Source organism: Nuphar pumila, chromosome 9 (genome assembly GCF_984573655.1).
Source record: "Nuphar pumila chromosome 9, dmNupPumi1.hap1.1, whole genome shotgun sequence".
Lineage (NCBI taxonomy): Eukaryota > Viridiplantae > Streptophyta > Magnoliopsida > Nymphaeales > Nymphaeaceae > Nuphar > Nuphar pumila.
This window is the reverse complement of record NC_143257.1, coordinates 9240469-9265676: the sequence shown is the minus strand read 5'-3', so window position 1 is coordinate 9265676 and position 25208 is coordinate 9240469. Positions and strand designations below refer to the sequence as shown.

Here is a 25208-nt window from a genome sequence, read left to right as displayed (position 1 = left end):
TATCTAAATAAGGTGATATTTGGTGCAGTTGGAGGGACAACATGCTTACATTATGTCATACATGTTTTAACCAAGAGGTCGAGAATATACTTCATTTGACACAACACGATTTCTGAAGGTTTATGAACCACTTTGATTCCAAGAAAATAATATAGAGAGCCCAAGTCCTTGATGAAAAATTCACTACCAAAATCTTGAATAATATGTTTAATATTATCATTAGAATTCCCTATCACAATGATGTCATAAACATATACTAAGACAAACATATGTAAACCATTAATGTGATGAATAAAAAGTGATGGATCAAAGGTTGATTCAATAAAACCCAACTTTTCTAAATTAAACTAAAGCCTTTCAAACCATGTGGGGGGGAGTATGCTTTAAACTATACACAATACGATTGAGCTTGCACACAAAATTAGGATAATTCTTATCTTTCAAAGTTTGGTGGATTCATATAAACTTCTTCCTTCAAAATACCGTGAAGGAAAGCATTATTTATATCAAATTGATAAAATCGACCAACCCAAATTAACAACAATAGGTTGGCGGGTTGGGTTGACGGGTCAGGTTGGCAAGCGGGTTGGCGGGTTGACCCGCCCGCCTAACCTGTTTATTAAACGGGTCAGCCGGGTTGGCGGGTTGGCATACCCCCAACCCGAACCCGACCCGTTTAATAAACGGGTTAGGCGGGTCAACCCGTTTATTAAACGGGTTGGCTTAAGCCCAACCCGAACCCACCTAAGAGTCGGGTTGGCGGGTCGTGTCAGGTTTTGCCACCCCTAGCCTTAACCCCAGCTTGCCTTTCAAACAAATGATAAACCTACTTCGTGGTGTAGATCAACGTTGTCAATATCGGTTCTGGACTTGAATCGACTTTACTTAAAATGGTTTTCAAATCGGTTCAGAAAATCGTCCGATTCAGACTCGAGCCGAATCGATTACTTTTTTTTTTCAAATTTAAAAATCAATAAAGAACTAAAAAATATTGGATAGTCTAAACTCAACTAAAATACGGCGTTTTAAAGTCTGCCCCGAAAGCCGCTAATCATACCTTCCCACACCCAGATAGCGTCGAACGCGTGTCTCGCAGCGAGAGAGAGAGAGAGATGTCGGCGCCATCGGGCGTCGTCTCGCTGGCGCCCAGACGTTCTTCGGCGCACCTCCTCTCGCGCCACGTCTCCGCCGTCGCCAGCGTCCCCGCGGGGTCCTCGTCGCCGGAGGCCCATCCGACCCTGGAGATCATCGGCGGAGATCGGCTCCCGCCGCTCCAGACCCTCAGGAGACCGTACCGGGCCTTCCCCTTGATCACCAGCAACCGGCACGTCGAGACCATCTTCGCCTCCTTCTTCCGGTCCCTCCCGGATGTCAGGTATCGGAGGGAGAGCCTCAGGATGGCCGACGGTGGCGCCGTCGCGCTCGATTGGCCGGTGGGTGGTGCTGACGATCAACGCCTTCCATCCGATGCTCCCCTCATCATCCTTCTGGTGATTTGCTTTCACCCTTTTCCGTTTCTCTTCCTTTTGCCTTTTCTTTTTTCTTCTTGTTTAAGTAGTTCTGCTATCTGCATTTGTTTTTCATTTTGTGCAATTTCACGTAAATTTTGCAAATTGAGATGGATTTTTCTTCTTATAAGTGGAGTATGAACTGACTGTGTTTTGGTACAATCGGGAAAGTCTGGGCCGCTTCTCTATTTTGGGATAATTTGTTAATTAGCGAAAGCTCTGCTCTGCCCTTGCAATTTGAACTGACTTTGCGTTGAAGTTATACTAGTCTGATTGGTGTGGGATTTGTTTCTGTTTGTGAAATTCTCATGGTCTCGGAGAGACGAGGAACTAAGAATCAGTAAAAGTTTGTTATGTTACCATTGTTCAACATCGCTACAGAATCTGGAATTGTGAGTTATCTTCTTCATCCGACATGGATTCTTAATGAAATTGGAAGAACATGGCCAAACTTTTATATTTGATCTAGTTTCTTCTAGCGTTGTCAGTGTTTATTGATCATAAATAACCATTTAGGCTATGTTTGGGAGCCGTCATTGGGAGCGGCGATCGGGGATTCACGGAACCCCATTTGTCTCCGTTGATTGGAATCACGTTTTTAAGAGGGAAGACTGACATCAGAGTGGCATTGGGAAGAGCAATGGTCTTATAAATGGGTGGATTACAATGTTGCCAAATCCGCAGATTTCATTACCCCTGTCATCACCGCTCCCAACAACTGCTCCTAAACAGAGAATTAAGGGAGTCAGCTGTACCAGCTTATACATAAACGTTGATTAGTTGGGAAATTGTATTTTGGGTTAAAATGACGTTAACCAACTGATCCTACTTTTGGTTATCCCACTTTCAGGATTTATGTTGTATGTACGTGGTCGTATCTAATGCTGAGATTTGCAGCCAGGTCTGACAGGAGGAAGTGGAGACACGTATGTTAGGCACATGCTTGTACGAGCAAGAAAGAATGGATGGCGAGTTGTAGTGTTTAATAGCCGTGGGTGTGCAGACAGCCCTGTCACAACACCTCAGGTGTGGTAACGATCAAAGATTCCATTGAAAAAGGAGCTACTTTTCTAAAATAGGCTCTGCGTGGATGGAGTTTTCTAAGATGAGTTTGTGTCAAATTAATTTTGGTGATCAATTTTATCATAATCAATTTTATGAAACTCGGTTGTGTATATAATTGATTAAATGGCATATGGATGCAATTTGCTTTTAAAACATTGCTTTGTAACTTTTTAGTTAACAATCTTTCCGTCTCTTTTGTCATCAGCATCATTTCTACCATTTTCTTATTATCCTTATTGTTATCATCGATACCACCATCTTCATTGTGATCAATTGTTTTCATGGCCATGAGCATTAATAATCTCATTTTTGCTAATACCATCATCATTAATTGGAAATTAACATCAATTGCACCATTACCATCACCATTATCATCAATTTCTTCATGATCATGAAATATGTCATGATCATCATCAAAATCATAGTTGTCATTGTCTTTATAATCACCCGCTCCACTTGTATCATCATTATAGAATCACATGCTTTCTTCTTTGTAGCATCGTCATCATTCATCAACAGTATATAAGAAGTCAACTCACCATCAACACTAACATGATTACTAATGATCGCCTTCATGATGACCACTACCATTATCATCAACCACCCTTCACAACTGTTCAACCTTGGCCATCACCATCATTCTTAGCTTTTCTTTCTTGATATTTGCATCATTTCCACTCACCACCAACCATTGTCATAATCATATGATTTTCTTTGTCATCCTATTGTGGACTTGTACACTGCATTAAGTGTACTGCAGTATTTTGATTTTTTGCCCTTTTGTTATATCATATTCTTTAGTCATAAAGCATCTGAAAATTGCTTCCTTCTGGCATTGACACTCTTTTTTTTCTTTCTATTTGCTGTATAAGAGGATGTGCTGTTAGTTGTACTTGCTCCTCAAATTACTATCTGAAGTTGTATTTTGTTATATTTTTTGGTATGTAGTTCTATTCAGCTTCATTTACAGAAGATCTCCGTCAAGTGGTGCACCATGTTGGCCGTTGTTTTCCATATTCAAAATTGTATGCAATTGGTTGGTCTCTTGGAGCAAATATTCTTGTTCGTTATCTTGGCCAGGTACCATGTCCTTAAAGCAGCTTCAGGTTATTTTTCTTTTTAATAACATGATAAATAAATCATGCGAGCTAAATTTTTTTTGTGTGGCAAAGTCTTTACATCAGCATCTTAACTTTTTGATGTTCAACTATTAGGATTATCCCTTTTTTTCTAACTTTCTCTTATTGATATCGATTGAGAAAAAATTTAGCTGTGATATATATGGTTCTTGGTTTTGGCGTGCATGGTCATATCTTGCCTCAAAAGCGAAAGCATTGAAGTGACCAATTGTTTTGTAGCTTTCCTGGTTTGTAATATGCATAATTCAAAATTCCTGGCATACCAGTGTCAGCACTAGTACATCAGGGTGTGGGTACTCCATTCTGTCACATATGCATACATATGCTATATTACTGCATGTATGTAATATGTATATTACATATTTTTTATATCTTGTATTATATATGTACTTTCATATATGTTTTATATTTCTATGTTCTTATCATCTTCTGTGAAATTCTATACACATGCACAGTTGTACTCAAAGTCCCTTTTTATGAAAAACATGTCGTACCAGCTGCACCTGTACTACATCCATGTGACAGCTTCCTAGAAAAAGAAATGCAAGTCGCTGCTTACATCCATGTGCATGCATATATGCATGCATATGACCGTATATACATGTACATGTGTGTTTGCCTGCATGCGTGTATTGTGTCCATATTTTTAAGTTGACTGATGTTCCATGTGTTAAATATATGTTGTTATATATTTATTCTTCCTTTTTATATGTATTTTTATCATATATATATTTCATATGTATATATATTTTCTCTTTTAGAATGTACTTTAGGATCATATATGTAATTTTTTTTTTCTTATTTTCTTTTATTTTATGTTTTATGTATTTTAGGACAAAAATGCCAGGCATTTTTGTCCTATTTCTAGCCGTTGGGCTGATCCAACGACTAGTTGAGCTTCCTCTTTCCCTCTTTTTGTGTATATATAGGGGATCTTCCCCCTCATATAAGATATGTTTTCTTAAGCATTTTGTGTGCTAATAAAATTATATTTTTTATATTGTGTTCAGCCTTTAGTGGCTTGTACTTGTGAACTCTATTGAGCTTTTGTGTTTGCCTATAGTGGCTTGTGTACTCGGCCCATTAGTGGCCTTGTGATTGTGCTCTCTCTCTCTCTCTCTCTTTTGATTTCATTACATGGTATCAAAGCCAATAAGCTCTTGATCGTAGTGGTGGACCATTGCGGTGCTCGCGCTTCTTCTTGGAGAACCAACCAAAGCTTCAAGTGACCATCTTTATTCATCAACTCTCTCTTGTTCATCATAGAGAAATAGTTTGTGTTTGCTATGCTTGTCAAGTTAAATGGCTTCAACTACCGCACTTGGGCTTCCACTATGGAGAACCATATCTTGTCCAAAGGTCTCATCAAATACATTGAGGGTGATTGGCCGGATCCTCCACTCTCATTCACAAAAATTGTGGATGAGAACATAAAGTTCTTCAATGAAAATGAAAAGCTCTTTGCAACCCTTGAGTTCGATAAGACACATGAAATGACAGATGGACAATGCTAAAATCTTAGCATGGATCATGAGTCCTGTGGATGCCTCCATATTCGATAGTGTGGGCCAATTCAAAATTGCCAAGGAAGCATGACAGTTCTTAAAAGACATGTATACTATTAAGGACATGGCTCATTGGTGGAATCTTCACAAAAGAATGATGTCATTGAAGCAAGGTGACAAAACCAAAGTTGTCAGTTGAGGAAGCGGGAGCGGGAAGCGATTCAGGAAGTGGGAAGCAAGACACTTCTAAAATTTTAGGAAGCAGGAAGTGCAAAACAACTTAGAAGTTGATGCAGTGGGTACCGACTGGATCTTTCCTTGACGTCGGCTGTCGAAAATACAACTCTCATGTTCGTGTAATGCTCAGAAAATCTCAACAAAAAAAAGGCCCACCGAAACAATGGGGGCGTGTTTTATTCAATGGAAACTTCAAGGGTCAATAAGAATATAAACTAAGAAAAAAAAGGAATCAGGCAACTAATTGAGATACCGAAAAGCAAAAGGGAAAAGGACGGCTGGAAGAAAACAAAACAGGAAAACGTAAATGGCTGCTCCTCTTCAAAAATTTTGTCTTCCTGCACGCAACCCTAGATGAGGCTTTTAAAAGCCTCATCTGGATCTAGATCCGAGTCACAGATCATGCGGTATGGGCCTGGGTCCATCTTGCCCTGCAGCATTCTCCCCTGGTGGGAAAGAAGTCGGCTCTGACGACCTGTTGTTTCCACAATAAGCATATGGATCAGACACATTAAATGTAGGAGAAAGGTGCCAAGTTTCGGGCAGCCCAAGGAGGGAAGATCGGTCAGATAGGCTCGCTAGCCGGGGCAACTCGGTCTCCTTGGTGGGAAGGAGAACTATCCTATGACCCTTAAAGACAAATGTGTATATATTCCTATGGCCATCATGGATGGTCTTACAGTCAAACTGCCAGGGACGTCCCAATAGGATATGACACGCACTCATGGGCACCACATCACACCACACTTCATCGTGGTAATGCTCCCCCATAGAGAACCGAACTGGACAACGCAGGGTGATGGGCACCTCGTTGCCTTTCTTGAACCATGTCATTTTATAAGGTTGAGACAATTTTTCCGTTTTTAGGTTCAAGGTGGACACGACACTCTCGGACACCATATTCTCGCACGCTCCGGTATCAATGATAACATCACATGCACGCCCCTCACAGTTGCACCGGGTTCTAAAAATATTATTTCGCAGCCATTTTGTGGGGGCCGACTCCCGGGATGTGATCATCACATGATGGATGGTTAACAAATTTTCGATGCTGCCATCGAACTCTACGACTTTCACCTCGTCATTCCCCTCAAGAAGCGACTCACCCTCGCTCTCACTATCAGACGCAGACTCAACAATGCCCTTTGCTAGATGGGTGTTCATACTCATGGTGGGACACTTGGACGCAATATGACCTAACTTTTGATACCTAAAACAACGAACGGTAGACTCACTGGGCTTACCTTTGGATTGGGTGTGGTACGCGGGTCCAGACTGATCGGGTTTGTCAGGGTCGACTCTAGGGGTGGACTTTGAGTCTTCTTTCCTAGGGGAGCTCGCTCCCCTGGTTGGGAAACTCGACTTGGGTTGACTGGACTGATCACTACGGGATATCTTATGTTCTTGCCTTCTTTTCAGTTTCTCCTCCACATTCATGGCATAACTACTGGCCTGATCCAAGGACTCGACTGTGATACAACTGAAGTCATCAGAAATGGCAGGACGAAGACCAGAAATATACCTCGTGACCTGCTGGCGGGCGGTCTCCTCGATCTGCACTCGTAGGGAAAGATGATGGAACTTGACAGTGTAATCCGCCACAGTATTGGTGCCTTGACGCAGGGTCAGGTACTCCTTGTATGCTCTTTCGGCGTGATCTGGCGGCACAAACTTAGACTGCATCAGCTGCTGCATCTCTTCCCAAGTCTGTACGCGCACTAATCCCTGCCACTCCCTTGACCTCTGCAGCTCAACCCACCATGTCTGTGCTAGGCCTCTCAACCGAGTAGAGGCTAGGGAGACATGACGGTACTCGACGACCTTATGGTAGTCGAAGAAGAACTGGACGACATATGACCAATCGAAAAACTGCTCCGCATCGAACCAACCTGCGAACTCTGGAAGCTCCAACTTCACCCCGTACGTGGAGGGGCGCTCTGGTACTCTTTGCTGACGGGCCTCCACCATGCCTGCAAGGTACTCGTTCCAAAAGGTATCATTGTCCCACACTGCTTCATCTCTGCGGTCCTGTTCGCCTGGTTGCTGGGGTTGACGAATGCCAATGACATGTTGTCGGCGCTCTGATCGCGCCGGTCCCTGCTGTATCTGCCTCGGTCTGGCTGGCTCATGCGCGGGAGCCATCTGTGGCCGGCGTTGTGGCACCGGTATGACAGGAGGTCCAAAGTAAGGGGGATGGGGCTGCCGGGCCTTGAGCTCTAGGTGGGTAGGAATGTGATAATATGGGTTTGGGTTATGGGTCGGGTGAGGATAGCGGGGTTGAGTCGGATACGGTATTGGGTTTTGGATCGGGGACGGGTTAATGGGTTGGCCCTGGTTCGGGAATTGGGTCGGATTGGTATAATATTGGGTTGATTCGCCCGATTGGATGTGGATCAAGTCTATTCCTAAACTATTCGTCGGACCAAGATTTGGGTAGATTGGATCGATGATCGAGTTGTGGGGATAAAAGTCTTGGTTTGAACTCGATCCGTGATCCATATGATTATGGGCCCGATTTTGACCCGGCTCAAATTCAAACTGGAACTCTGTTCGGGTCCGATATGGGTTTGGGTCGGCATTGGATCCATTTTAGGGGTGAAACATAACGGGTTGGGTCTGATTCGGGGCGAACCGCGAACCAAACCCAACTGGGTTGGTCGGGTGTGGGGCTTTGAGACTTGGACCCGCCCCAGGGGACCCAAAGGATGGCCCACGGGACTCGGGTCCGAGCCCAAATAGTCTCAGATCTTGGCTGGATCTGGTCGGGTTCGGTCCGACTCATGGGGGATGATCCCCACTTGCTTGCTGACGGGCTGCGACCGAGCCCCCGTGCACAGGAGCCGGGAGGGTCGTCAGGACCGTGCTAGCCCGGGCTGGCGCAGGCGTGCCTGCGGCCCGACCCTGCATCACGCATGGGCCCTGCAGGTCGCATCTGGCCTGGGACGTGATTTGGTACCTAGTTGGCGTACCCAGGCTCACGACAGGAGGGTCTCCCATGGGCTCGGGGGTCGGTTGGACAGCCACGACCCCCCGACTGGCATTCGGGCTCTGGTTTAGGATCGGTACCCCTGGCTGGAGTGTCTCACGACAGGCGTTTTGGTGCGGATCCCCCCCTGATGTTCCCTGGCTGCACGACAAGCTGTCGTTTCAGTTGGGCTGGATCATTCGTTGTCGCGTTGAGGAGGTCGATTGCATCGTCTGCCACCACTGTACCCATTTTTTGAGTTGTCGTAGGGCGCGGTTCCGCTGGCGATTCTAGGGCGACAAGACGACCCTCGATACCGTCCAACCGTTTCGATACCCCAGCAACCTCTTTATTCATGCGCAACATATTCTCCAGCAGTTTCATCATCATTTCCATCAGGCGCATCATTGGGTCTCCGGTACCAATTTCCACCCGCTCATCGCCACTCGTCGGATCGGTCCTCACTTCAAGAGACATCACGCTGATGAAGGTGGACGCCGGGCTCTCTGATACTACTTTGATGCAGTGGGTACTAGCTGGATCTTTCCTTGACGTCGGCTGTCGAAAACACGACTCTCGTGTTCGTGTAATGCTCAGAAAATCTCAACAAAAAAAGGCCCACCGAAACAATGGGGGCGTGTTTTATTCAATGGAAACTTCAAGGGACAATAAGAGTATAAACTAAGAAAAAAAAGGAATCAGGCAACTAATTGAGATACCGAAAAGCAAAAGGGAAAAGGACGGCTGGAAGAAAACAAAACAGGAAAACGTAAAAGGCTGCTCCTCTTCAAAAATTTTGTCTTCCTGCACGCAACTCTAGATGAGGCTTTTAAAAGCCTCATCTGGATCTGGATCCGGGTCACGGATCATGCAGTATAGGCCTAGGTCCATCCTGCTCTGCATCAGAAGTGAACCGAAAATCATCTCGGAAGCGAGAAGAGAAGTACACAAGAACTAATAATCTCGAAAGCGAGAAGAGAATTGCATCAGAAGCGACCTAGGAATTGAACCGGAAGCGAACCAGGATTCGAAGTGAAAACGAAGAGGAAAACAACATAGGATTCAAGTGAGAAGCGAAAGGGAAGCGAAAATACAACAACAACAACAACAACTACGCCTTGATCCCAAAACAATTGGGGTCGGCGATATGAACCAAAAAAAAAATCATTCAGGGTCTTCCACGTGAGTCCTTCTCCTCCAATCATTTCTATCCAATGCCATGTCCTCGGTGAGGTTCAAAGCATTCATATCCTTTCCTATCATCTCCATCCAAGTCTTCTTAGGCCTACCCCAACCTCTTTTAACTAATATATTTTCTCATTTCTCCATTCTTCTAACTGGAGCATCATTAGGCCTTCGCCAAATATGTCCAAACCACTGTAAACGATTCTCTCATCTTATTTTCAATGGATGCAACGCCTACCTTCTTACGTATCTCCTTGTTTCGAATCTTATCTTTTATTGTATTTCCACACATCCATCTAAGCATACGCATCTCAGCTACACTCATTTTTTGAATATGATGTCTCTTGGCAGCCCAACATTCCATACCATATAATAAAGCGGGCCTAATTGTCGTCCTATAAAACTTTTCCTTCAACCACAATGGTATTCTACGATCGCACAACACTCCAGTTGCACTTTTCCATTTTATCCACCCAACCTTTATTCTATGATTTACATCTCCATAAATTTCTACATACTTTTGAATGATAGATCCCAAATATTTGAAACAGTCATCTACCAATATTTCTTGCTCACCAAGCTTCACTACACTCCCATCACTACTTCGTTGCTTACTAAACCGACATTCCATATATTCTGTTTTACTCTTAATCAACTTAAAACCTCTTGCTTCCATTGTCTGTCTCCATAATTCTAACCACTACACATTTTCTTGAATTGATCTCGTAAACTCATCCATCACTATAGCAAATAGGAAAGGGCTTAATGCAGATCCTTGATGTAACCCAACCATTATAAGAAAATTGGTTGTCACCCTTCCACAAGTGCGGACATTGGTTACTACTCCTTCGTACATATCTTTAATTATACTAACGTACTTGAGAGAAACACCTTTCTTCATCATTGTCCACCAGAGAATATCCCTAGGTACTCTATCGTATGCCTTCTCCAAATCAATAAAAACTATATGCAAATATTTGTTCCTCTCTCTATATCTCTCAATAAGTTGTCTAAGAAGATGTATAGCTTCCATAGTTGATCTTCCAGGCATAAAACCAAATTGATTCTCCGATATCATGACAACCTTCCTCAACCTATACTCAATCACCCTTTCCCAAAGTTTCATAGTATGACTCATGAGTTTTATACTACGATAGTTTGTGCAATCTTGTATATCACCCTTATTCTTATATAGAGGCACCAAAGTACTCTTCCTCCACTCATTAGGCATCTTATTTGTCCGCCAAATCTTGTTAAAAAGATTTGTCAACCATTCTAAACCTTTCTCACCCAAGCATTTTCAAGCCTCAATAGGTATACCATCTGGGTCAACTGCCCTTCTCGAAAGAGAAGCGAAAATACAATTATATTTTCTTTTCTAATTTATCAAAATATAAGATTTATGTTATCATTAACAAAATAAAACATGGACATATAACATTAAAGTTGATCTATTAACCTCAAAACTGAATCATATATGCAAGTGCAACCATTTAACAAAGGCATCCTGTTACAAGCATTTAATAAATAATATATTAAGAAAATCCATAATTCATATTCTTGTTGCAACCCTTTAATAAATGCATCCAGTTGCAAGCATTTAATAAATCATACATCAAGAAAAAATTATAATTTATATTCTGTTACAGCCATTTAACAAATGCATCCTGTTGCAAGCATTTAATAAATAATACATCAAGAAAAATTTGTAATTCGTATTCTTGTTGCAACCATTGAACAAATGCATCATATTGTAAGCATTTAATAAATAATACGTCAAGAAAAATTCATAATTCATATTCTAGTTGCAAGCTGCAACCATTTAACAAATGCATCCTATTGCAAGCATTTAATAAAAAATACATTAAAAGAAATTCATAATTCATATTCTTGTTGCAACTATTTAACAAATGCATCATATTGCAAGCATTTAATAAATAATATATCAAGAAAACTAAAAAATTTGATTAAGAAGCGTACCTTTTTGAAGAAATGAATCAAATGACTTGTCATTTGAGGTTGTGATCTCTACAAGATAGAAAAATCGATAAACTAAAAGATTACATGGAGATATAGTTAATTTTTTAAATGCACAAAACAAATTATGCATTTAAACACTAAAAAACATAATTTAATTTCAAGCATTTCAAAGTTTAAAGTATAAACTAATCACATTTGCAACTATAAAGAGTTTTAACTTCTAAGCAATTTTCTTAATTAAAAAAATCTGGTTGGATCGTCGGCCTTAACATATATGCATCGATGAATCTATGAATCGATTCCCAGTTTACATTGTATTCATGGAATGTTAGTGACATAAACAAATAAATATACATAACTAAATCTAAATGATGGTGAACCACATAAAGTAAACTAATAACTATGTGTTTGTGTGAAGAAGCAACCACAAGTCTATATATTATAAACTAATCATATTTGCAACTATAAAGAGTTCCAACTTCTAAGCAATTTTCTTAATTAAAAAAAAATCAGGTTGGATCATCGGTAGATTTGTTTGAGAAAACTGAATCTGCTAAGATATCAGATCCAAATTTGGTTTAAGATTTCATGACCTTATCGACTGATGTCCGATCCTGATGCATGTCTGAATCCGATTACATGTATTTTTTTTAGATTCAGTATTAGCTTTTTTCATCCATATCCGAATCCAATTAATCAATAATCGGATTTGATATTCGTTACATCTGACCGGATCCAAACTGTTTACATCCTACTTAAAGGTGTTCCCTCATATGCTATCAGTACAACTCTAATACCATATATATTACTATATATACTAGGATACCATGCCAGTTAATAAAGCACGGATTTGGTCCACACAGATTGCATTTTCAGAGTGGTGCGGACCAGCAAAACCCAGCCTCTTTGATAAACCTCACAAAATTGTATTCTTATAGTTTTCAGTTAGGGTGTGTTTCAGTGGTGCGGATCTTAGATCCAATGATCTCGAGATCCAAGGCTTTCTAGTCTCACCCTTTGCCCCCTCAAATCAGATCATAAAGCCATGCATTTGGGTCTGTTGGCATGGCCGTCGGGTCTAGCATGGACCATGCCAGAGAAAGCGAGAGAGTGGGAGACAGAGGGCGAGAGTCGAGAGACAAAGAGAGCGAGAGACAGAGAGAGAGAGGGGGGGAGAGAGTGAGAGACAAAGGGAGAGATAGAGCGAGAGACTGAGAGAGTGGGAGAGAGTGAGAGACAAAGAGAGTGTGAGATAGAGAGAGAGTGAGAGATAAAGAGAGCGAGAGACAGAGAGATGGGGAGAGAGTGAGACATAGAGAGCGATAGAGAGTGAGAGTGAGAGAGTGAGAGTGAGAGAGTGAGAGACATAGAGAGCTAGAGACAGAGAGTGAGTGAGAGAGAGACAATTGTGTTGTGAATAAACAAACCCTATGCGATTTGGTGTTTTTCCACAAAATTTTTAAAAATGACCATTTTACCATCATAGGAAACACAATTTCTTTTTTTTTTTTTTGTAAAAAAGGTTTAATAAGGGGTAGAATTGTTCAAACCCTTAAAAAGAAGGAAACTCGCTTCCCAATATCTGGAAGTGAGCTTCCCTATTAATAGGAGTGCGCTTTCCCAATTAAAATGGGCTCTTCTCCACACATTTTGAAAGTGCCACGTTTCACTCTTTCGAAGCACGTTTCGAGGAAGCACGCTTCCCCACTCCTATAAGCTCTTTTGGTAATCCTGCACAAAACTATCTGGGACTATTGCAACCTCTTATGGAAAGAGATTTTTGTCTTGGAGCCTAAGTGGGAGACTCCCAGAGATCTTTGCCTTAGACAAAAACAACTAAAAAGGGAACAATTCTTCATGTTTCTTAATAGTCTAAAGCCTGAGTTCTAGGGGGTGAGGATGATGCTACTTCATAAACCCAAAATTCCTTCTCTCCATAAGACTCTTACCGAGTTGAGTATGGAAGAAGGAAGATTGAAGGAGGACAAGGAACTCAAAACAAATGACACCGTTCTTACTGCCTCCAAACCCGATGCTACCACCAAAACATATAGACCTCCACACTTTGGAAAACAAAACAATGGAAAACAAATGTTACTTGAGGATAAAAATGGATTTGAAAAGGAAGTAACTAAGGAAGATATTGATCATTCCTTCTTGTTAGAGTTATTGCCTAAGGAAAAGGGAGAAGCTTCTCATATTGATGAAATTTTTGTGAATGATGTTGACGAGGATTGCATTATTAATGATCCTAGCAATGATAATATAATTGATGATCCTCCAAGTCCTAGAAATGAAGACAAAATTAACAAAGACAATGATGTTCAAGAATTCAAGGTCTACTCCTGCATAACAATGAGGAACACCCATGTGCACTTGATAAGTTCATGCAAAACCAACCCATAAATGAGACCAATCTTAGGAGATCAGATCGTATATCTAAGGCCTCTAATAGATTTGTATCATGTGAGTTTTTTCCCCTCAAATATAGAGCTTGTCCATTAGCTATTTATGACTTTCATTAACCTTCTACATACAAAGCCAAAGATTATCTCCGTTGGGTAGAATCAATGGAGGTTGAGTTAGATTCCCTCCATATAACTAAAACCTGAGAAACTGTGAATCTTCCTTTAGAAAAGAAAACTATAGGATATAGGTGGGTATTCAAAGTTAAAATCAAGGGTTATGGAACTTTAAAAAGATATAAGGCTAGGTTAGTGGCCAAAGGGTATGCTCAAGAATATAAGATTGAGTATGAAGAAACCTTTGCACTAGTAGCTAGAATGATAAGTGTTAGAACTCTCACAGCCGTAGCCTCTATTAAAAAATGATCGATTTATTAATTAGATGTCAAGAATGCCTTTCTTAATGAGGATCTTAGTGAAGAAATGTATATGGACCCTCCACCCATGTTTGATGTTGAGGAAGGTAAAGTTCTTCGACTTAAGAAATCTTTATATGGCCTTAAACAAACTCCTAAGGCCTGGTGTGACCGTTTTAGCAAAATCATGATTGATTTTGGTTTTATATCTTGTTATATCGACACTACTCTCTTTGTCAAGAATGCAATAACATGTATTATTATCCTACTTTTATATGTAGATGATATGATTATTACTGATAGTGATAAAAAATGAATTGAATTTATTAAAAGTATTTTTAAAGTAAATTTTGTTGTCTGATCTTGGTTTTCTAAGGTATTTTTTAGGTATTGAGATTGCATACTCACCTCGAAGGCATGTTTTGTCTCAAATGAAATTGGTATATAAGATTGTTGCTAGGTTTGGGTTGATAGATAAAAAGGTTGTGGATACTCCCGAAGTTATCAATGCTAAAATAAGGATAAATGATGAAACTCCTTTAAAGGATCTCATTCCTTATAAACAACAGATTTGATCTCTTACATATTTAACTATCACTTAACCTGACATAGCACATGTGATCCATAGTGAGATTCAGTTCCAACATGCCCCCCACCTCGGTTCATATGATTGTTGTTATGAAAGTCATTAGATATTTGAAAGGCACCATAACTGAAGGGCTTTTCTTATCTTCTTCCTCACATTTAAATTTAATTGCTCATACTCTATGTCACATGGGTGCGGGTGTGGCACTTTAAAAAACCTTGGGTGCGGGGGTGCGGCAGGGCAAAAATATAAAAAATTATATATATATATATATTATATTATATATTATATATATATATATAATTTTGAAGTTTTAACAGTTAACATTGTCATACTATCATTCATCATGCATGTAATATATCAACCTAAATATCAATCAAATAAGTAAAACAATTACATAAATCAACCTAAATATCAATCAAATAAGTAAAGCAGAAAAGAACTAAATTACATATCAAAAGTATATTCTACAATATATATGACGATGAAGTAATGGATCTTAATAATTTTCTTCATCATCAAATGCATCATTAGAAGGAATACTGGGATTAGATAAATCCATGTTTGTCATGTTGAAATCATGCTCTCTCTCGAAGTCACACTCTTTTGGGTTTACATCCCAAAATTTGGATGTTCTTTATCTACGTTACAAACCCAATTTGAAAATGTTAAATACAATACAAGTATATTTAAATGAAAAACTAAGAAATAATCAAATAACTAAGAGAGAAAATTAGTACCTGTATTCATCATTGGTTCGCGAAAGTAGTCGAAAATTTGAATGAACATATACTAAATCCTCTGCATGCTTGCTGGTGAGTTTGTTTCTCTTCATGTTGTGGATTTGAGAATATGTGCTCCAATTTTTTTTACAACAAGATGAATTAGCAGGCTGCGATAACAATCGTAATGTAAGACGTTGGAGAAGAGGTGTTTCTGATCCAAATGTTGACCACCATGTGATAGGATCTATATTATCCTCTTCTCTCGCGAATAATGCTGGTCCATATAATCTCGAAGATGACAATTTTCCAAACTCGTGTGTGACTTGATTTAGAATATATGCTTCTGGAAAAAGTCTTATCATACACATATTTTTATGTCTTGATAGCTCTGGGTCTAAATTTGAAGAAACACGACCAATACCACCTGCCGCCACTTATTTGCATAATATTTTGGATTAAGAGAATGTGCTATGCAATGCAAATGAGTGTTGCTCTTATCCCATCTTCTGACTAAAATTGAATGAATATAGTTAAAAAATTCTGAATCATCCAATGCAGGATATTTTTCTTCATGCTTGAAAACTACTTGTATTTTTTCAATCATATTATCTCACATTTCATAAACTCTGTGAAGCATAGGCTCATCCTTATCAACTTCTCTTAACATTTCTCAAATATGTTACGTAATTTGAAGAAAGTATACCACTCTGTCCCAAAACTCATCATCAACAATGAATTTCTTGAGCCTTGATATCATCATCAACACGATAGAATGTCCAATTTTTATCGGTCACCATGCTAACCAAAACATTCTTCACTTTTTTAATCTTTTTCACCATCACAATGATGAACGCAAAACATGTTTTAACGACCTTAAATAATTTTAGGTCAGAATGCCTATTAAATATATCATTAGCACGATGATGGTTAACAATAAAATTCTTAATGCTTTTGACATTTCTTTTTAAATCTTCAATCCATGAACATAAAGCATATGTTTGTGAATTTTCTTCTTCTTTAGGGTTGCAGATGCTCTTTAGGGCTAGATTTAAGCTGTGTGCTACACAGGGAGTCCAAAAAATATGAGGGTACTCACTCTCCAAACTCAACGCTGCACTTTTACAAACTGGAGCATTGTATGTAATGATTTGTAATACTTTCTGATCACCCACTTCTTTTATGACTTATATAAACAACCCCTTCAAATACTTTGCATTTTTATATTCTCCAGATGCATCAACTGCTTTCAAGAATATTGGGCCACTAAGCGAATAAGCAATGAAATTGATCAGTGGATGCCTTTGAATATCTGTCCATCTATAAAAAACAATAGAAACTCCATTTTGCTCCCATGAATATTTTTTAATCTTCAGCAACCTTTCCACGTTTGCCCTCTCTTCTGCAAGAAGTGTGCTTCGTAGTTTTTCTGAGCTTGGAGGCACATAGCCACTCAAATTACAATTTGCCAAAGATGTTACTAAATCCTTTCAATAAGGATTTCTAGCCGCATTAAATGAGAGTGAACTAGAATAAAAATACCTCCCTACTTTTCTATCCATATCATCTCTTCCATATGTATTGAATGCTGCTTGTATCATTCCTCTACCTCTTACATTGACTTTTTTTTTCCGATATTTTCTTGGTGGCTTCCAAATGACACACTAATTGCACAAGAATCACTCATTGTCTTTCTCTTCTTATATTCTTTTTGTATTTTCTTGTATTGTCTTCGCATTGCCTCATCAACTTTTCTGCATCCTGAAATGCTATATCCTAGTATCTTCAATAAATGAGCCTTCACTCTTGTGTAAGACCCAACATAATCTTTTTTACAGAGCTTGCATCGAAATCTCTTGTTTCCACTACCTCCTTCTCTAGTTTTTGCAAGCTTATCTACATGTACCCAAAGTGGCCCCACATCATCACTCCCACTGCAACTATCAACAAAACTAGCAGCATAACTCATATGTGGGGATGAGGATGACGCAAGTCCTTTCCCTTTATCCGTCATTTTTGTCCTGAAAACACAAAAAAATTATATTAAGATCAATTATGCAGACAATCAAGATTTATAATATCGAGTCCAGCTCCTGACTCCCAGCTCACAAAGGAGGGTTGAGGGGTAGGCTCGGTTCTGTCAGGCCGAGCCCAGGTCTGGGCCCGTACAGGGAAAATGAGGAGGAGGGGGGGTTGGGGCCTTTCCCCGCCCCTGAATGTCGGAAAAACAAGGAGCACGGAGAAGCTCACCCCTCTCCCCTGCGAAAACAGGGAAGCAGGTAGGGGCTCAGCCCCTCCCATGAAATCAGAGGGAGCAGGGAGGGGGGCTCGGCCCCTCCCCCGTCGAAAACAGGGAAGCAGGGAGGGGTTCGGCCCCTCCCCTGAAATCAGAGGGAGCAGGGGGGCTCGGCCCCTCCCCTACCGAAAACAGGGAAGTAGGGAGGGGCTCGGCCCCTCCCTTGAAATCAGAGGGAGCAGGGGGGCTCGGCCCCTCCACTGCCGAAAACAGGGAAGCAGCGAGGGGCTCAACCCCTCCCCTAAAATTAGAGGGAGCAGGAAGGGGGGCTCGGCCCCCTCCCCTGCCGAAAACAGGGAAGCAGGGAGGGGCTCGGCCCCTCCCCTGAAATCAGAGGGAGCAGGGGGGGCTCAGCCCCTCCTCTGCCGACCCAACAAGAGAGCGATAGAGAGCGAGGGGGGGAGAAGGGTTGGGAAAAGATAGAAGAAGGAAGGGGACGAGGGAGATGTTACCTGAGAGGAGAGGGAGAGGTGGCTCTGGGCGTCGTCAGGGTTGCGGGTGGGGTTGACGCCGGGGATCGCCGGAGGTCTGCGACGAGAGAGAGGAGGAGGTGGCGTCGGGCTCCCCTGAGAGACGTCGGGAGGAGAGGAGGCGAGCGAGAGAGCACAACTGCGTGGGAGAGGAGAGCTGCGAAAGAGGATTAGGGAAAAACTCTTCTTTCATAGCCCTTTTGATCGGGCAAAAACATTTTTTTTTTTACGTTTGAAAATTAGACGAAAATAACCTTGGGTGCAGTCAACACACCCAGGGGCATGTTGACCGCACCGGGTGCCGCACCCACACGCCCACCCGCATCGCATCGCGTTGATGCGTGTGCAGCACCTGCTTTGCCGAATCCGTGTGACTTAGCTCATACTGATTCAAATTTGAGAGGCAATCCTAATGAGCATATTTTTACTACAGGTTATTTTATTTTTCTTGATGATTTGCTCATCTTTTGGAGTTGTAAGAAGAAACACAATGTGTCGCTCTCTTCTACCGAAGCAGATTATCAAGCAATGACAACCACTACCATGCATATTGTTTTGCTAACAAGTCTATTGAAGGATATGGGTGTCAACATGACTGCTCCATCAAAGATATGTTGTGACAGCAAAAGTGCGATTTACATTGCGAGTAATCACATTTCACTAGTGTATAAAGCATATAGGGATGGATTATCACTATGTTCATGATGGATTCCTTAAAGGAACCATAGAATTCACATATGTGACATAAGAACACCAACTTGCCGACTTCTTTACCAAAGCATTGCCTTCGTCGTGTTTCTTTTTTCTCCTTGACAAACTTTTGGTCATTTCACAGTCAGTTTGAGGGAGGGTGTTAAATATATGTTATATTTTATTCTCCCTTTTCATATGTATTTTATCATATATATACATTCATATGTATATATACATATATTTTTCTCTTTTAGAATGTATTTTAGGATCATATATATATATATATATATTTGTTTCTTATTTTCTTTTATTTTATGTTTTAGGTATTTTAGGACATTTTTTGTCCTTCTATTTCTAACTGTTGGGCTGGTCCATTGGCTAGCTCAACTTGCCATTGGGCTGGTGGTCCAACGGCCAACTAGCCGTTCGACTAGCCCAACAGCTAGTTGCGCTCCCTCTTTCCCTGTTTTTGTGTATGTATATGGGATCTTCTCTCTCATGTAAGATATGCTTTTCTTAAGCATTTTGTGTGAATAAAATTATATTTTTTATATTGTGCTCAGCCCTTAGTGGCTTCTAATTGTGAACTCTATTGAGTTCTTGTGTTTGCCCATAGTGGCTCGTATGCTCAGTCCATTAGTGGCCTGTTCTGGAAATTGAACTTGCCGGAGTCTGCATCATTGCTTATGCATATCTGCTTGCTTTATTTTCTGTCCTTTTTTGAGCTCTTTCTCCGACTGAGTTGCAGGAAGCTCATAACTGTCCTCTTTCTGGGGCAGCATCTTTGTGCAATCCTTTTGACTTGGTTATTGCTGATGAAGATTTTCACAAGGGATTCAATGTGATATATGACAAAGCTCTTGCAAGATCACTCCGCAGAATTTTCAAGAAGTAATTGTCATGAGAAGATTTTGACCTTGATATGAATTCTAAAAAGATCATGAGTAATTTTTTTTTGTTTTTGTTTTTCAATGGGCTTTGTCTTATCAGGCATGCCCTGTTATTTGAAGGCATAGGAGGGGAGTATAATATTCAATTAGCATCTAGTTCTAAGTCTGTTAAGGAGTTTGATGAAGGATTAACACGAGGTTTGTTTCATCTCTCAGCTAATTCCTTTTTCTTTTACCAAATTTTATTTTATCTGAATTCTGAGAGTGCTTTCAGTCACTTGCAGTTTCTTTTGGTTACAAGTCTGCAGACGATTATTATTTTGATGCAAGCAGCTCACATTCTATAATACATGTCCGCACACCTTTGTTGTGCATCCAGGTAGTTATGTTTCATCAAGATTGGATGCACTGTATCACAGTTCTTATGCATAACATCGTTACTGGCTTCCTTTCATCTGTGAATGCAGGCTGCTAATGATCCAATTGCACCTTCTAGGGGCATACCTCGCAAGGAAATACAAGTATGCTATTTACCTTTTGTAACGTAGCCTGAAATCTATTGGTTGATTAATGATTCATTTTTGGATAAACTCTGATGTGATCACTGTCTTTGCACTATGCACACATATATATATATATATACACACACACACACACACACACACACACACACACATATATATATATATATATATATATATATATATATATATATATAGAGAGAGAGAGAGAGAGAGAGAGAGAGAGAGAGAGAGAGAGCCTAATCTCCTGACAATTTTTTGGTCTTGAGGCGACTGCATTATGCTTCATACAATCTACCAAGTTTTGGTCTGAATTGTGCCAGAAACCCATGACATTGCACTTTAGGTGCTCAGAAGCTAAGTATACTTAATATTGTTTTTAGGGGCATTGGAAATACGTGCACTTTGCAGTATGTCTGATGCCAGCTTGAGCGACAAAACTTTGGCAGATATTTGTTTAGAGTATCCACCACCTGGTCCTGGCTCTGATTGAAAAATTAGTTGGAGATGGAGCTATTGGGCCATAGTTTAATACTAGATTTTGTACCCAACTCTCTCTCTCTCTCTCTCTCTCTTTTGTGTGCACAATTGCATAGTCACCAATGTTAGTGTTATTTTACATTAATCACATTTGTGGAGGATTGTTTCGAAAACAAAATGATCAAAATTTTGTAGTAAATTGAATTCTTAAAAATTAATGTTATTCTTGTAATTTTTTAAGAAATTCATTTTTCAAAACATAAAATTATCATTTTTATTCAAAAAGATATATCGGATTTTCCAATAAAAACCATTGTTGATAATATTGTGAGATTGATATGGGTCACACACACACAGTGTGTGCAGACTCGCACACCAATGTGAGTATGCGGATACTTAGAACAAGCCTATTAGAGTCTTTCTTCCCTCTTCATGAATTCAAATAGATCGTCTGGGTACTGATCGGTAGGGCTGGGAAACGAGATGAGCTGCTTGTGGCTCATCTCTTAAAGAGCTTGTTGCAACTTGTGAAATAGGCTCGGCAAGTTGAACATTAACAGCAAATGTTTTACTTGTATAGACTCATTAACTGTTAATATTATTATTTTACATATATTTTATGTCATAAAGTGTATGTGGTTGAAGTGTTTGGCTTGCAAGAAATAAGTTTAGAGTTCAAATTCTATTGCTTACAGCTTTGAAACAATGCATTTAGTTGTATATGAGCTAGTTTGAGCTTGGTTTAGTAAGTTTAGAGTTCAATTTCTATTAGTTTTAGTCTTAAAATAATAATTTTTTGTTGACAAGCCTGTTTGAGCTCCGCTCATGTAACGTGGCTTTGTTATGAGCTTAAGCTTGGCTTGCTTTGCCACAAGAATGAGCCAAGCTTGAACATCCTCTGTTCGGTTCATTCTTCTCGTTTACCAGCCCTGCTGATAGGGTAGGTGTTTTTCTTTATTGAAATATATCTTTTTTGCTGCAAAATATTATTTATTTATCATACATATACGCATGGATGCACATATGCATATTTTATTTTGTTGATTAAATATGAAACTTCTGCATCTAAGACTATAAATCAAGTTCTCTTGTAAGGTTTTTTATGCTGCAGGATTACATTTCCAGTTAGAACAGAGATGTGATTCTTAGAAACAGTTGCAAGTAGATCATAGGAGTCCTTTTCACTCTGAATTACTTGCTTAAAGGTGTGAGATGATTGTTGCAGCTGGTAGATCTGTAAAAGCAGAATAGGGTATCTTTTTGAATGGACTTGAGGTCAGATTATCTCGGATACTTTTGTTTCTGAGAAGTGGAACAGTGGTGTTGCTTGAGAAATAGAGGTATGATGTCTGATGTGGCACCAATCTTTGTTGTTATTGTTTGGTCTGGCTCTTTTTTAGTTCCTCTTGGGTGGAAGGATTTTAATAGTCAGCAGATGAAGCTTGCTTAAAGGTGCAAGATGATTGTTGCAGCTAGTATATCTGTAAAAGCAGAGTAGATTTTCTTTTTTGAGGGATTTGAAGTCAGATTATCTCAGATATTTTGGTTTCTGACAAGTGGAACAATGGTGTTGTTTGAAATATGTGGCCCCGAGCTCTGGTGTTATTGCCTGGCCTGCTTTTTTACAGTTTCCTTTGGGTGGGAGAGGATTTAATAATGAGCAGATGAAGCTTGCCATAATTACTAACATTAAGTAATTCATAGGGAGGGAGCAATAGGTTGATAACTTAGCCTTGATAAAGGAACAATTTAAATTATTTCATAGCTGCTTGGAAGTTTTCCATATTATATTTTTGGGAAGTTAAGCTGATTGAAATTGTGATAGAAGATAATATAACTATCGTATAGTAGAATATAATGAATGCATCGACACATCAATATAAAGTTATGGCAATCATGGGAACTTTATTTGAGCAGCATCTCTATTTTTATTGTCCATGGGCCTTCCTCTAAGTATTCCATAGGATGTGATGCTATCAATACGGCAGATCACGCTAGTCGAATTGTCCATGTAAAAGGTGCTTTTCTTTTGATTCGGGTTATGGATCCATCTTTTACGGGGCATGATTCAATGCTATCTCTTGAGAATAGTCCTTTGTATTCTCTGGATTAGCTTTCTTCTAGGAAGATCAGTGTAATTTGGTTTTTTGGTTAATGAACTGGTAGAGGCCTGCCTCACCCTGCTTTCCTATCCAAAAAATGGGAACAAGAACACTAGGAATCCATCACCTCAGTAGAGCAGACAAATTTTGTGTACACATAAGGTTCCTTGTTAGAGGCTGTACTGCTAATCTTAAGTTTTATTATGCTGACAATGGGAAACCTTTGGTTGGGGTTCTGGAATCAAACAAATGTGAAGTTCCTCTTCATCTTTGTAGTCCATCTAAGACGAGGGTTTTAGCGGCTGCCTTTTTTTATATAATGTTCTATGATCTCTTTCTGGCGCAAATGCATAAAACAACAACTAATTATCTGATGCTCCTTAATCTGCTCCAAATGTTCTTCTAGCTACTATAAGCTGGAGTTTGCATGATCTAGTAAACTTGTTGCCAACATGAACTTCTCTCATTATCTCTTTATTTGGCGATCTCTGCATGAAATCTTAGTCATGTAACTTGGAGCTACCAGTTAATACTGTATAATTTTATTCCAATGGGCATCAATTATAATTAAATGGGAATGACATATTATACTTTCTTCGGTTCCAAAGTACTGCCATCAGATCCATACTGTTAATTGTCCATATCTTTAGATATCATTCTGATGGACACTGTACACAATGAGAATGATATAGTCCAATTTATTCTGTTTTAATATGTTTCTACTATTCCTATTTATCTTCGAGTTGTAAAGCACATTTTATATAATTTTTATTTGGTTTACTAATATGTTATTTTAACTTTTTCTGCTGCATCTCCAAAGTCTCAAAAAGATGACTGCTAATAACTGGTCTTGGAGATTTGTAATGCGCACTCTTAAACTGTTCACTTATAGGTGGCGATATTCTTTGTTTAATACTTCATCTTTGGATTTTGCTGCTTGAGAAAGACATGTTAACAATTCCTATAACACTCTTGTATACAGAGAGGTAAGAGAAAGTTCATAAGGGTTCCTTCTTTTGATGTGTATAGTTTTCCTCTTTTTTGTCTTTTTTTTAGCTAATCTTGGGATAACCTCAACTGGATTCAAACCCTAGGAGTCCTCAGTTGAAGATGGTGGAACTCTGCTTCTCCAGCTATCACAGTTTATTCATGCATGACAGTTCTTATAATTGGAAGCTGTTTCTGGGTCCATTTTACCTCTTTCAGCCCTTCTTGTGGTAGTTTACCCGCAATCTGAAGTATTCTTGTGTGAGCTACAATTTGGAAACGTTTTTAAAAATAAAACACTAAAGAAGATTGATTACTTGATAACTCCCTGGTTGATTTGCTAGATGCACGATGCTGGTCTTTGGTTTGATGGTTGGTTTCTTGTTTTCAGGACTGAACTCTGTTCCCTGCTCTTTGACTGCCTTTAATTTTCTTTTCCTTTATCTAGATACAATGTATTGATTTTCATCTTTCTTTCTATTTTGGGATTTTTACCCGTACAATTGAGATATAGCAAATCCTAATTTAGAAACTGAAACTTCTTCTCCCAGGATAACCCTCGCTGCTTATTGGTAGTTACTCCAAAAGGTGGGCATCTAGGTTGGGTTGCTGGAGATGAAGCTCCCTTTGGATGTCCTTGGACAGATCCTGTTGTTATGGAGTTCTTTGATCATCTTCAGAAGAATAAAAGTGAGGCAAACTACCTTCCTGAATCAGAACAAACGGCTTCTTCAGAATTGATGGTTTGAGTTGGTTGTTTTCCATACACCATTGACATTGAATGCTGATTCATCTGAGCACCATCCAACTTTCAATACTGGATGTTTGCTTTTTAGTGATGCATGTTGGCCTATATTGAGTGCCTTCCATTCAATCCCTAAATATATTGATAGTTTATTTGTGAGCAGATTTCCCACATAAATCTCCAGTGTTGTATATCATTTTCATTATGTGACATGAAAAACAGATTATTCAACAGAGCGTTTTCGTACTTGTTTATTGGAGAATTACATGAGAATCAATGTTAAACACTGCAACATGACGAACACCCTTCAT

At 39.7% G+C, this 25208-nt stretch overlaps 1 protein-coding gene across 1 annotated transcript; it reads left to right on the top strand.

The window, feature by feature from the left end:
- Nucleotides 1–1059: 1059 nt before the first annotated feature.
- On the top strand, nt 1060–25208 carry LOC149828390 (embryogenesis-associated protein EMB8-like). The gene is made up of 8 exons (XM_090017550.1): nt 1060–1490; nt 2406–2534; nt 3522–3653; nt 19921–20063; nt 20163–20260; nt 20347–20441; nt 20530–20583; nt 24704–25208. The coding sequence occupies exons 1-8, from the start codon at nt 1113–1115 to the stop codon at nt 24899–24901; spliced, it is 1227 nt and encodes a 408-aa protein (XP_089873676.1). The 5' UTR covers nt 1060–1112; the 3' UTR covers nt 24902–25208.

Bases quoted from the DNA above. Each gene is read 5' to 3' on its own strand.
- LOC149828390 (XM_090017550.1), top strand. From the start codon at position 1,113: ATGTCGGCGCCATCGGGCGTCGTCTCGCTGGCGCCCAGACGTTCTTCG. The intron at 1,491-2,405 runs GTGATTTGCTTT...TGAGATTTGCAG, and splicing joins CTCCCCTCATCATCCTTCTG to CCAGGTCTGACAGGAGGAAG. The intron at 20,442-20,529 runs GTAGTTATGTTT...CTGTGAATGCAG, and splicing joins CACCTTTGTTGTGCATCCAG to GCTGCTAATGATCCAATTGC.